We start from the raw sequence: 14,159 nt of genomic DNA, 5'->3' as shown, positions 1-14,159 counted from the left end.
GACATTTTTGCAGATAATGCTGTTACTTATAGTGAAGTACTGTGTGATAAAAGCTGCAGGAATATGCAATCAGAACTTGATAAGATTTCAAAGTGATGCAAAAAGAGTAAACTTGCCTTAACTATACTGAGATAAAACTGTGCACTTCACAAAATGGAAGAAAAAGTAGTATCTAATTACTTCAGTATCAATGAATGACAGTCAGAATCAATTAACAGTCTGCACAGAAATTAAATGGGGTTCTCACATAGGCTGAGTCATAGGCAAAGCAGCTAGCAGACTTCATTCCTTAACAAGATACTAGAAAAATGCAGTCAGTCTACAAAGAAGATTGCTTAGAAGACACTCGTGCCGCCTGTCCTAGAATCTTTGTTAAGTTTGTGGAATCTCTACTATAACATGAGATACTGTGTTTATAGAAAGAAGGGCAGCACAAATTTGTTTGACCCATGAAAATGTCGAAAAATCTGAAATGACAGACAGTTGAAGATATACACCATCTATCCCATGGAAGTCTACTTACAAACTACATATCACTCCTGTAGGGACTGTGAAGACGAGATTAGACTAATAGACTAATTACAGTATGTACAGAGGTGTTAAGCAGTCATTCTTCCTTTGCTCCATACACGATTGGAATGGGGTGAAACCCAAACATAGAGTACAATGGGATGTCCCCTCTGCCATGCATTGATTAGCATATACATACAGATTTATAACTGCCAGTCATTACAGCCAATTGAAAATTCAGAGCAAGGCATTGTGCATTTTCTTATGCTCATTCAGTGCCGGCAGTTACAAGACTTTCCACCAGATTAACTCTGTATGTTGTACTGGGACTCGAAACTGGAACCTTTGCCTTTCCCGGGCAAGTGCTCAACCTACTGAACTATCCAAGCATGACTCGTGACCCATCTCTGAGGTAACTATTAGTATTGTCTGCGAGTCATCAGTACACAACATGAAAAGCAATGGTTCCAACACACTTTCCTGGGGCCCACCTAAAGTTTCATCTATCGTGTCAGTGAGTCTCCATCCTAGATATGTCCCAAGTTCTCTTTACCGAGAAACCAGCAATCCAGTCACCAGTTTATATTCATACCCATACCCCATACGATCATAGTTTGGCTTATAATCATTAGTATGGTATACTGAGTCAAATACTTTTTGGAAGTCTAGAAAAATTCCCTCTGCCAAAGTGGCTTAATTCATCACTTTCAGGGAGTGACACGATGAAAGCAGAAGTTGGAAGTGTTTTGGCGATCCGTGCTAATGGGTGCGGAGACTGTTGTTTTGTTCACAATACCTCATTTCAGAGTCCCCAGTGCTGATTGTGACACCATTTCTGACACTAGCGGAAGGCTTGAACCAGAGATTTTAGACTGTCTGTGACAAGCGAGGCTGCAACTTCCTACATGTGTGCAATAGAGTTGAGAACTTTAGAATTCCTTTAAATCAGGGTCATGTGCATGATGTATGTGCGGGGTGAGACTTGGCCTGTCGGCTTTGTTCAATACTTGAAGCATGCCCACGAATAACACTGTATGACATATTTTGACATTTTGTGCAATCGCATGGAGTAATGTTGTGTATGGCAATCTGCATCGCTTGCTGTAACAGTTGGCCTGTTTACCATCCGATGGCAGCACTAGGCAGCGTGAGAAACGCAGTTCCCGTGCCTCTGTGCGAACAGTGCTGTATGTTTCAAGAATGGCAGAGTTTAGCAAGGTGATGCTTAGCACAAGTGGTTTGAAACGTGCAAATAATGTGTGGAAAAAGAAAGTTAACTTCAGTAATTGGCAGAATATTAAGAGGAAAAGACTTCGTGATGCTGGATTGGAGCACAAATCAGCCTCCAATGCAGGTGAGTGGAATAACGCAGTATCGATTTCATAAAGGCTTATGTCTATAGAGTGTCCGTGTCCTTTACAACAGAGTATGTGCCCTGTAGAGTACATGGCTCTAACGATGTACATTATGTGCATCTTTTGAAAACATCACAGTAAAGTTCATAGAATTAACTACAGTTCTGTCGTTGTCATCGACAAAAAAATATAATGCACACTGAGCACTGCTGTGTTATTAAAAGAGAATGTGAAATATGGTAATTCATTGGAATATTAGGTAGTAATATTGACTGTACAATTCAGGATCATGATTGCAGTGCAGAAGTTTGTTGAAAAGAAGGATGCAAAGACATAAACCTGGAAATTAAGCTAAGGCTGTACGAAGAATATCACGCCTTGATGCACAATAAGCAGTCCATTTACTTGATAAACTCCATGGAAATAAACATGTCCCCCAGACTAAAGGAAGGTAAGACAGACATTATTTCATGGAAACAAGCGGCTTTCAGATACAAAATACAGGCAAAAAAAAAGTGTGTCGAAAACATTGGTTGACATTCTGCATTACCTGGAAATGAATAAAGACTTTCAACATAAACTGAAAGGTGGAATGACCACTGCTAAAGACGGTCAAGGAAAACATTTCGGTAGGCCACATGCCATATCAAATGACGACAGGGCTCTGATTCGGGAACACATTTCAAGTTTCCCAAAGCAGATCAGCCATTACAGCAGGAATAAATGTTCAAAAGAATATCTGTACCTCGATCTCAACCTCTGCAGAATGTATCGATTCTTTATGATTGCAACTTAAGATGAAATAGAAGTGCACAACATTGAACTTGAGAATCAGTTGTGTCATACAAAAGCAGACCAAGCATACAGAGCGCTAAAATAAATAAATTACGGAAGAGGCTAAAAGGAACAGTATACATGTCATATGTGTTGACCCACAACAGGTTTTACTTTGTCCTACATTGACGCATTCCACAGTATTCTGCCAGAGACAGCTGTCATCATATAATTTCACAGTTCATTACATTGGTACTGGAAACAACACAGTAAATTCGTGAGATGAATCCATCTCAAGGTGAGGTTCAGCCAAAATAGTTTCTAATTAAGTTTGTGATACTTGAAGAAGGTATGGAATGCAAACTAATTGTATGGTCTGGCCGCTTTGTCGGACACAACAGTAACTGGAGGGTTTTAGAGCTTTATTTCTATTTCATCTGCTGCAAGTATTTTACAGAAATACATCAGAAGTTTTTATGTTTGATTCATAGTTTCCTACGTTGTGACAGTGACATCACAATGATCAAGAAAAGAAAGAAAGGGTCAAAGGTCATGATTCCTTTCGAATGGCAGCATGTCATTGCATAGGCCTTTGTCTATTTGTTGAAACTGACCATTCAGGGGATGATGATGGTAGACTTCCAGGGCATAGGATTCGTTGAGTTGGTTTTCGAAACGCCAACTGCTTTGAAAATTACTGGTGTGCTCTGGTTGAAGCTATGTAGTGACAATCCTCAAGGTATATGCGTGTGCCCTAATTGCAACATGCATTGTCCATGGGAAAGACATTGCATTGGAAAACATGGTTGTGAACAAGAAGTAAAAAAATTTCTGTTGCCTTCTGGTTTCGGATTGCTATGCAGTGGGGCACTGAAACTTCGTGAGGAGAAGAAGATTGATCTGTTGGACATGATGAAATATACGGAGCCAAAATACAGTCATTTTTACAAAAACCTGCAGTGTCACAACTGAGTTTAATGTCCCAGATTTGTGTCTCAACCAAAGTAACCAGTATACAATAAATATCAATTTGTATCTTGTTACAATTTTCTTTCTTACAACTTTTGGATTCTAGGCAGCCTTATCATCACACCAGAATACAGTGTGATTGGAAATAATGCTGTATATCCTTTGCTTAAAGCACTTGTTTCATTTTAATACTTACTTACTTATTTAAAAAAAAAATGCTTAGTGCTATTTTAAGAAACACAATCAAGTTTTTTCAACACTCTGTATTCACAAGCAATACATATCTGCTTTTACAATATTATTTGGCAATAATTCTCTGGAATTAGCAGTTTTTGTCAATTTCCTAAAAACTGCAAAATGTGCCATACAGCATTATTTGTGCACACACTTCACTTCTTGGAAGTATTGAGCAACATTTCATTTAGCATCATGGTGCAGCATATTTCAGTTGGCAAGATTTCTTTCAGTTCAGGAGAATCATAGTGTCAGCGCTGTTTACCCTTCGTTACTCATTTGTGATATGAACGTAGTTCACAGGTACAGAGCCTGTCTGCACAAAAAGAGACAGTCTAGCACTCTATCATCACAAGTTTTTAAAAATGAATGGGAATGACAGGATAGAAGAATAAGGATTCTCAGTATGTCTTATGCGATGTAGTTGCATAGTTAATGGGGCAACACAAATTTGCCGTGGAATGACATTACAGCACCACACAGAAAGATTTAGATGATGATGATGATGATGATGATGATGATGAAAGACAAAAAATTACAACAATTGACAGATGGGATTCATTGTTCTAGTCAGTTCTTCATACTACATTTGTAAGCATAGAGTACTTGGTGAAATTGGTAGTGAATATAGTAAATTCTCCGAAACTACACATAGAAGTCTGCTGTCAGTTGCAACAGTTTTCAGTGGATTTGAAGAAAGAGTGTGGAGACTTTATATATTACTACAAGGTCTATTGTTTAAGTCACAGAGCATGTCTCGAATGATTTTTCAATTTAGAAATGTTTTGTAGACCTCACATTGTAAGTGGACTTGACTGCACACTGCCCACAGGAAGGCATTTCAAGGTGAGAGACAACTTATTGCTGATTTTATGATGTCGCGTTTACAGAGAAAAGTCAACAGTAGAAGGGACAAATTCTGGCCAAAAAACACTGTCCATTTTCGTAAGCTCACTGATTGTTAAAGAAAACGAATGTTTTGAAGAATTCATTGTGGCCTTGAAAGAATACGAGGATAGTTTTCTAAACGTTTTGAAGACAATACCAATGTCACACTTGTTTTCTAGTTGTTTTTGAGACCGTTTGCCATTTCAGTTGAAAGCGAGAGAGCGAGGTGGTGCAGTGGTTAGCACACTAGACTCGCATTCGGGAGGACGACTGTTCAATCCCGCGTCTGGCCACCCTAATTTCGGTTTTCCGTGATTTCCCTAAATCACTTCAGGCAAAAGCTAGAATGGTTCCTCTGAAAGGGCACGGCCGACTTCCTTCCCCATCCTTCCCTAATCCAATGAGACCGATTACCTCGCTGTTTGGTCTCCTCCCCCAGATCAACCCAATAAGTTGAAAACGCCCCTAGGCATGCGCAGACAGAACTGATTGTCTGCACTGTAATTCCTGTTTAAATGACAAATTATGTTATGTTTATAGTGATATTTGCAAATATGATAAAACATTTCAGTCAAAATATGTATACGAAAGGCTGTTCTCGATTATGACAATTAACGTGGAAACCTGACTGAAAATCTTCAAAATTATCTGCGTCTGTCTGTATGCCGATAGTTTGTGCCAGATAAAAATTATATCTTCAGCATGCCAAAAGTAATTAAATAAAACTGAAAATTTGTTTTGTTTGTGATCTGTGTTCCCACAAACTACGAAATGTGAAATTGATTCGTATACAATGGGACTGGATTGCCGTTTAAATGGACACTTTCACAGTTTCCCCGTCTTCCCCCTCCTCACACTCAGACACTGTGTCGTGGTGGTGGGGGAAGCGTGCAGTGATGAAAGAGAGCTATAGCACGCAAGCCAGGGCACGGCTCACGTGCTAAATTCTTGGTCGTCACTGCTCTAAATGGATCAAGTGTGCACTATAAGTCAATGTCTGCTACCAAAGTAGCTATGGGTGTGGTGCGTACGTGGGTTTTTCAGATCGGGGTGCCTTCCATCCAGTCCAGGTAGCAAGGGCTGTAGGAGACTGCTTAGTTACTAAGTATGGCTCACTCATATGAGAATGCCCTTTAGTTTTCAGCAATATTCTAGTATCGTCTTTTTTGTCATTTATCGCAGCTCTGACAGAAATGTTTCCTTGAAACATGGTTTTTAATGCCCATCTAACAAGAACCACAAAGATTTTACAGTACTGTCAAAATGGGTGATTTTGGACGGTTTTGTCATTATTTTGATTGTAACTTTCATATATATTTTTAGATTAAATTTATTGTTATGGAAGTGGTAGGGTATATATGTAATGAATAAAATATCCCAGAACCAGAAAGTGTATGTGTAGGTATATTTTTCTGAGGCGGGTAAATAAAGTGTCCGAAGTCACCCCATGGATTGAGGTGATTTCGGACACTTGTGTTTTTTAAATCTCTGTCTGAAGTTACAGTATATAGAGGGCAAATTCGGGCAGTTACTGCCTCTTTTTTTTTTTTTAATTCTACATGCTTTTTATTTGATTTTGGTGACATTTTACACATTTCTAGGTAGCCCTTTGTTACGAATAAGTGATATGGAATGATATAATGAATTTTATATATTACAGATAAGCTCTGCACGAGCTCATTTAATATTTTCGCTTAAGCAAACAGAAAGATCTTCTGACTGTTGTTTGAGGAATAAATGCACCCATTCTTCTCCTGGCAAATTATTATGAAATTTCTTCTCTTTCCGGCCAGGTTTATCAAGGTAGCTATTAACTAAATATCTAATATCCAATTTAGTGAAGGGAAATCCCCAATGTGCAACCCTCAAGATACCTTGCTTCAACATTTCTTCTTCTTATTCTTATTCTTCATTTAGCACTGGCTGTACTCCCATTTTATTTATTTATTTATTTTTTTTTTTTTCCGGATGTGCTTTCTGCACTTCTTTGTACAGTTGATTTAAGTATACCATACAAATCACATGCTTTTCTGTATGATAATTTACCACTCTGAAATCACGAACAGCTTTATCTAAAAGTTCTGGGTCATAATTACACCGTACTGTAGCACCTCTCCTGCTCTTACACGTTCTTGGCACTGTCCGAAATCACCCCACACAGTACACAGTTTTACAAAAACTGTAGTTATTTTATAACCTTGCACAAGAAACGTGATAAACTTCTACAGAAATATTCTCAATGCTCTTAGCTACTGAGTGCATCAACAATTACGGTTACAATAACTTCCCGCTCAGCGCAACGATAGAAAGTTTCCACTTTACGATAATGCGTGGATTTTTAGCACTGAGACTGTTCGTCAATTATTCACCTAGGGAAACAATTGACGCAAAATAAAAGTTATGGGAAGTGATGAATACAATCTTGCACTTAAAATAACTGGCGCACGGATGTTAAAATAAGTAACTCTTTGTTTCTATGCAATGGCAAAGTGCAAATAAGCCGTACCGTCCGAATTCGCCCCGGTGCACAAAATCACCCTATTTGATGGTATTCTTAAGCTCAGTTCACACTGGAGCAACTGGAAATGAACACAGGTGTTTACACTAGAGGGAATGAAAGAGAACACAGTATGACGAGTGTAGCCTATGAACAATACGTAATTGTTTTTTTGGCACAAATAATTGGCACTATATAATCAGACACTGAATGAAAAACTTTCATATTCGTAGAGCATTATTTTGTGTGGTGAACACACTTTTATTGATGAAGTTAGCAAAATGGGATAAGAAAAGAAGAATTTAGATGTCTGAATTTGTAGATAAACATGAAATGCGTGGAGGTAGTGCACTTAAAGAGCTTCGATATTTCTTAACATTATTCAAAAACTTTGCATGTATGTTCGTTGATGCTTTTTACTGCCTTCTCATTATGATTAAAGGCACAATTTAAAAGCAGAACTCTTGACTACTGACAGCCAACATAAACGAAAAAAGCTGGCATTTACGCTCTTAGTCATTAGCTGTTGGAGATAGTTGGCTTGGTGGTTGTTTCACATTTCAATTTCTGCTGTGATGTTTGCAGCAACATGTGCGAAACACTTTGAGGATTGTATTCAAATATGTGCAAGGAAGGTATAAATGGAGCCATGAATGACAGTGGTAGAGTTTAGGCTCATTGTGCACACCAGATGTCAGATCAACCTCAGACAGCTAGTAAGCATTCAGTAGAGTTCTCAGCTCTCTGCTGTGAGCATATTGGCCAGTGTGAGTATTAAATGTGATTGTGTCAAGTGTTTGTTGAATTTATATTCGATTTGTTTCAATTCATCACTGCTGACGGTGGTGGTTAGTGACAAATTCTCCATAAACTAGCAAGGGAAATAATTTACCAGATACACTCTTCCATCAACCACAAAGCAGGAAACAGTGGAGATGTCACAGTTGTTGCCAGATCTCAGGAATACACTGTGGAAGCGAGTAGCCTCACCTTGAGAATCATTCAGCAGATTGCCAGTGAAGGTAATTTGTCTGTTCAGACCAGTGGAAGCCCAGTTTTCAAATCGGTGGGGAACATCACAGTTGTGAGAAGCCTGTCAGGAATTTAGATTATTTCAAAAAAGATGATCTAAGGCGAGTCAAAGACAGTCAAATGTCCTACTGTCAAAAAAAAATTACATTGAAAATGCATGATAATGTAATTCTTAAAGGCACTGCAAAGAATATTGGAAAACATTGGGTTCAAATATGTACTTATGAATGAAAGAAGAAAATTTTCAAGGGAATGTTGTGATATTGCTGCTTTAAGGGCACAGTTCTTAACCATCAAGTAGACGTGCCTGTGTATAAAGTGCACCAATAACATTGTCTTGCTGCACCATTCCTTTGTTGTTTTTACAATTGTTAACCCATACCTATTCCTTCATTACTGCTTTTGCTAACAAGCTGCGTTGCCATACATCCGAGTGAGCAACCATAATATAAACTAAACAGTGAGCTACACGAGAAAAAAGTTATGATCGGTGCTAGAAAATGACCAAGATTCCTTGGTAGGAGCACAGTCCTATAATGAAAGTTATCTACAAGATAGACAGTGAATGAATAAGCAGTTGGCTGGGATCTGATGCAGTTGCACTGTTTACTGCTTTTAGTGGGTCATTACTGTGGGGTAATGCTTGTATGTGGCAACAAAGTGATACAATGAAAGTTTATTTTATTATTGTTTAATTAAACAGTGATTTAGCTCAACAGCAGTTTATTATATTGTTGTTGAATCAAACTAACATTAAACTGATTTTGCTCATAATTGTTTACTTTGGTAGCATAAAGACTGCTATTCTTTACATATGTACAAAGTTCGCTGCACTGCTGCTCGTGATACAAAAAATGGCACAGCTTCTTGATACTTAAAAAGTATTCTTGAAATAAGAAAATCTGGCAATCAGAACATTTTTTTTACTTGGACGAAACAGAGACAAACCAGAATCATACGAGAAAAGCGTGTTAGAAACTGAGTGATGGTTCAGGTGGCTTTAAAGTACCAGTTGATAAAGGTCGATGAATAAATGTGCTTCGCACTGGTTCTTATTCCGGATACATTCCACAAAGCAAATTACTGTTCCAGGCAAAAAGAATAATTCAGGGGATTGTCATTCTGAAATGACCTTGGAGACATATTACGGTTTCAAAAATGGTTTCTCCCTTACTTGTCTGCAAACTCAGCAATAGTTACAGACAGAGTGAGTTATCACTTGGTTGTTGTTGACAAGGCACCCGCAACAGGTGCAAAAAAAAAAAAAAAAGCTTGTATCCTGCTGTGGCTTGCAAGTAAAAAGATATCGACACTGTCAACCAAACTCTGGCTGAATTGTTGAATCTTGTAGAGCTTCATAAACCTCGCGTAAAAGTTTGACATTGATTGTACTGCACAGGAATGTGGACATACAGTTTTGCATTTGCCACCATATCATTATCAGTAGAATATGATAGAGCTCATATGCGCACAAGTGAAACGCAAAAACATTTAAAATAGCTGACACAGAGAGGCTTTTGCACGAAGCACGTGACGGCATAACTTCTTCGGCATGAGTTGAATGTGTTCAGCACCCAGAGTGATTGCAGGAGGAGGACAAGGAGAGAGAAACTTTAATTGATAATTTACTTGATCCCACCACCACCACCACCACCACCACCACCACCACCACCACCACCACCACCACCCTAACACCAAATAAACGTGACACCAACATGAACTACTGCAATGTAGACGACGACAGTCCCAGTGATTGGTAAAATGAAAGGCGAGGCGCACATACAATATTCTTGCTGTCCCTTTTTTTGCTTTAGCTTCTCTTCTGCACTCGCAGTTTTACCATTGGTATTGTGATACAGTCTATGTTTTGCAACAGTAATGAAAATCTTACTTAGGCAATATTTGTTGTGACTGATGTATATTTCAGTAAGTAGTTGCTGTTGTGTATGACAACACTCACCAATATATTTTAGCTTTTATCAGTCCACAATTCACTTTGTGTACTTTGTCAGCTTTGCTTTGATTGAAGTGCTTTAAGATAAATAGATATGCATCTGGCCTAGTTTAGACTGTCTACATAAAACTTTTATCGCAGTAGCAAAAGACAGAATATTTTTGAAATTACATAAATATTTTTGTGGTATTTCAATTATTCCATTTAGTATGTTATATAACATGTAATGTGTGGTAGGCCATGTCCATGTTGGCAGCAGTTACACACTGCACATGGGAAGCACATAGTTCGTAAAGCAGAGAACCTTATCTGAAAGTACGTAGCAGTCGAGGTGACAGTGAAAGAGGTAGTCCAATGGGGTAGCCATCTGTGGCATTATCAGAGCATTACAGGTCATCAATATTTTGAAATTTTTTGGTGTTTTATGAAAATAATTATCAGTAAACTTTAGCATTGCCATTGGACACAAGCATTCGTACTTCCACATATGCAGATGCTCGGGGTGAAGCACAAAATGCAACTTACTGTGCCAGCCGACATTGCATATGTTATTCCTTTCGATCCAGTCATCTCACTGTGGTAGGCGTGTGGTGGAGGGGGCTTAACTTTCTCTGCTGCCCGCAACCCCCTAAACACAAGCTTACAAACTGTTTGGCGTCTGCATCTCTATGCGTGTACTGCACCTACCATTTGCAACCAGCAACACTACAATCCCTCTCTGTGCCTCTACACGGCACGGACCTTCATGGCCCGTCATCGTTCATGGATTCACCTATAGTACCTATAAAATATGATTAATCATAGGTGAAATATACATATGACTCGTCACATAGGCTACTTGATAAAATCTGCTGTACAGTTCATTAGAGGGCAGATAGCATAACCCCAGATCATTTTTATTTGTCAACAGGAATCAGCCCTTATAATTAGGGCTACCATTAATGTAAGCAATGGGAATAATCAGATCTTTCACATAATTTTAATAACCATAATAGATACATATTCACACTTGTTTGCTTTCAATGAAATATGTTGTGCTTTTACTTTTTAATAAAAATAATTATGAAGCTGGTTCATTCTGTTCCCACCTGATGCAAGCATCTAATGAATTGATTGTCGTTCTTGTGTCATGAGAGCATCTTAGAGTGCTTCAGCAATTTTCTACGAATTGCACTTCCTTTCCATCAGTATTTGTGCTGTAGATCTCTTCAACCCAAGAAGCATGTATGATACCTATATTTTTCTATCGGCAACATTACATTCTCTTTGAAATGCTCTATCAGTCATGCAACTTGTGTCAACAGCAACGGAAGTAAACAAGACAGCAAACAAGAGCTTCCTCTACAGCTAGTGCCGAAGCAGATAGGACTTGAACTTCCTGTGGTGGTTTGCTAAAAAACTGACAACCGGCAGAACACTAGCGAACGCAAACAGAACGCGGTCAAATGCAGTTCACTGCACTCGGCTAGTGTTTACACCAGAGAGAATCCTCAGTTGCCGATACTCATTTGTTTGTGTTCACTCCATTGTAAAACCATGCTTTACCATGCTTCCATACTAGTCTTTCTTTCTTTCACTTGTGCCTTCGTCCCGCAATTTCGGCAGGGTCGGCGTTGTTACCATCGGATTTTGCACGGTTAGTGTGAAGGGGTGGCCGGATGCCCTTCCTGCTGGCACCCCACTTCCCTACTACAGTATTAGTTTATAATTGTCACCGTTTTCTTATTTTGTGTGATTTCTTATGTAGCCTAAGGTTAGACGTGTGCTGTCGGCAGGTGAGACGACGGGCCTGTACGTGGGCCTCTCCCTCATCCCCGTGATGGGCGGCCTCGCGCTCTGCTCCGCCAACGAGCTGAGCTTCGACACGCGGGGCTTTATCGCCGCCATGGCCACCAACCTCACCGAGTGGTGAGTGCTGCTTCAAGTTGACATATTTCTTACTGCAACAGTGTAAAAATAGTAAGAAATTTTATGATTAATTTAGACCTTCGACAGCTTCCAAATGAATTGCCCCTGACGTACATTCTTCGGTGTCCGACACCTATTCGTAAATAAATCGCATTTTCTGTTGCCAACACATCCAACTCATTGTGCTTTCAGACACCAACTAACTCCAAAAACTTCTGAACAGGCCTCACTAATACCGTATTCGTGCAAATATACGCTGTACCTTTTTTCCTAATTTTTGCCTTGAAAAATTGCGGTGCAGCTTGTTTACTTTCTAAAGAGCCAGTGTGCGGTGAATGACGAGTCGAAGTTTCAGTGTGAATCGAACGGCCTCAGTTGGTACTGACAGCTGTATCAATGCAGCCAACATAGCCGACCATAGTTGGCAGATAACATTCTGTTCGACACGTCTATTTGCTCATAAACAGAAGCGCACATGACAGAAAGAATTTCATATCACAGAAATGTTTTATGTATTTGAATTTGATACGGTTTCAATTTGATGATGTGACAATGAAGCTAGTCTTTGCTGCAAAATACATAGAAGTCAAGTACTGCATAAATCAGATCTATTATGAAAGGTATTTGAAAGCCATTCTGCTACTTCTAAAGATGCATATGCATTTCATTTTATCTATTGAAAGCATAGTCAGTTGTTCCATTTTGACTATTTCTGCGTACATCTGGAAATGTTGCTGTTTCCACATTTTTAGTAGCTGGAAATACAGATTTCAAAATGCTTTAACAAGCATAAAGCATTCACGAACACAGTGGCTACATGAATGAAGAATGATCAAATTTGGTTTAGGCAGATGGAGGTAAAATTCATCCAGCATTGGGTAGATTAGCAATAAATTTTTCTCGCTTTTGTCAAAAATATAAAACTACATGTACATTAAATCTGAACACATGGAAACATACACAGTGGGTCGCATTTACTCCTGCCTATCAGTTTCAGCCAAATGAAGCACAATTACTTCTGAAACAATGGAAAATCCAGGCTGGAATAATGATAATATTATGAAAAGGATAGATTGCTGTTCACCATATAGCGGAGCTGTTCAGTTGCAGACAAGCACAGCAAAAAGACTACTACACATGTAAGGTTTTGGCCAGAAGACCTTCTTTTGAAATAGACAACATGCACCCACATTCACACAAACACAGCTCACACACGTGACCAACATCTCTGGATGCTAAGGCCGGAGAACAGGCAGCTGCGCGTGATGAGAGAAGCAATCTGGGTGGTGGGGGTAAGGAGGCTGGGGTGTTGAGGGGGAGGGATAGCAGGGTGGGGGGCGGGACGGTAAAGTGCTGCTCGTGGGAACATACAGAGAGGGTAGGGCAGCTACCGTATTTACTCGTATCTAAGCCGTACCTGAAAAATGAGACTCGAAATCAAGAAAAAAAAAAAAATTTCCCAAATCTAAGCCGCATCTGAAATTTGAGACACGAAATTCAAGGGGAGAGAAAAGTTTTAGGCCGCACATCCAAATCGAAACAAAGTTGGTCCGTTGTAATATGAGTCACAATTACGGTGAATGAATGACGATACAGCTACAGTAGTTTGGTTCGAATCGTAAGCTTAGCAGTTGAGCTTTACCAGGTAGCCATTGCTATGCGTCAGGCGCTCCGTCCATATTTATACGGGTACCCTTCCTTTTTCACATGCTTCGTCTGGTTTGGATTGATTGCTTATTTTTCTTTGATCTGATAAGTGCCATTCTCTTTGTTAAAGGTGTTTGTCACTCTAAGCTGAAAATGCAGTACTGTACCGTGTCATGCATTGTTTGTCACATTCTGATAATGAGTGTTTATGGCATGTCGCTGCTTGCGGCATGGCTTGCTTTTGTGCGCGCTACCACCACTTACAATTAAAAAAGAGAGAGGGGGGGGGGAAATCGTCTCACTAGTGAAACAATGGCAAGAGACTGCTATTTGTTGTTACTTACACTGCTGCTTTCTTTGATAATGATCAACAAGAACCAAATAATTGACT

At 39.3% G+C, this 14,159-nt stretch overlaps 1 protein-coding gene across 2 annotated transcripts in view; it reads left to right on the top strand.

Moving 5' to 3' along the window:
• The window catches only part of LOC126213529 (solute carrier family 35 member E2A-like), a 145,615-nt gene that overhangs the window by 53,313 nt on the left and 78,143 nt on the right, over positions 1-14,159 (top strand). For both annotated transcript variants that reach the window (XM_049941374.1, XM_049941373.1), the window contains exon 4: positions 11,989-12,121. In XM_049941374.1, the coding sequence (XP_049797331.1) occupies positions 11,989-12,121 (133 nt within the window). The remainder of the gene's footprint in view (positions 1-11,988; positions 12,122-14,159) is intronic.

Source organism: Schistocerca nitens, chromosome 11 (assembly GCF_023898315.1).
Source record: "Schistocerca nitens isolate TAMUIC-IGC-003100 chromosome 11, iqSchNite1.1, whole genome shotgun sequence".
In the NCBI taxonomy this organism is placed as follows: Eukaryota; Metazoa; Arthropoda; class Insecta; order Orthoptera; family Acrididae; genus Schistocerca; species Schistocerca nitens.
Note: the sequence above shows the minus strand (reverse complement) of the source record. Positions and strands in the feature narration are given on the sequence as shown.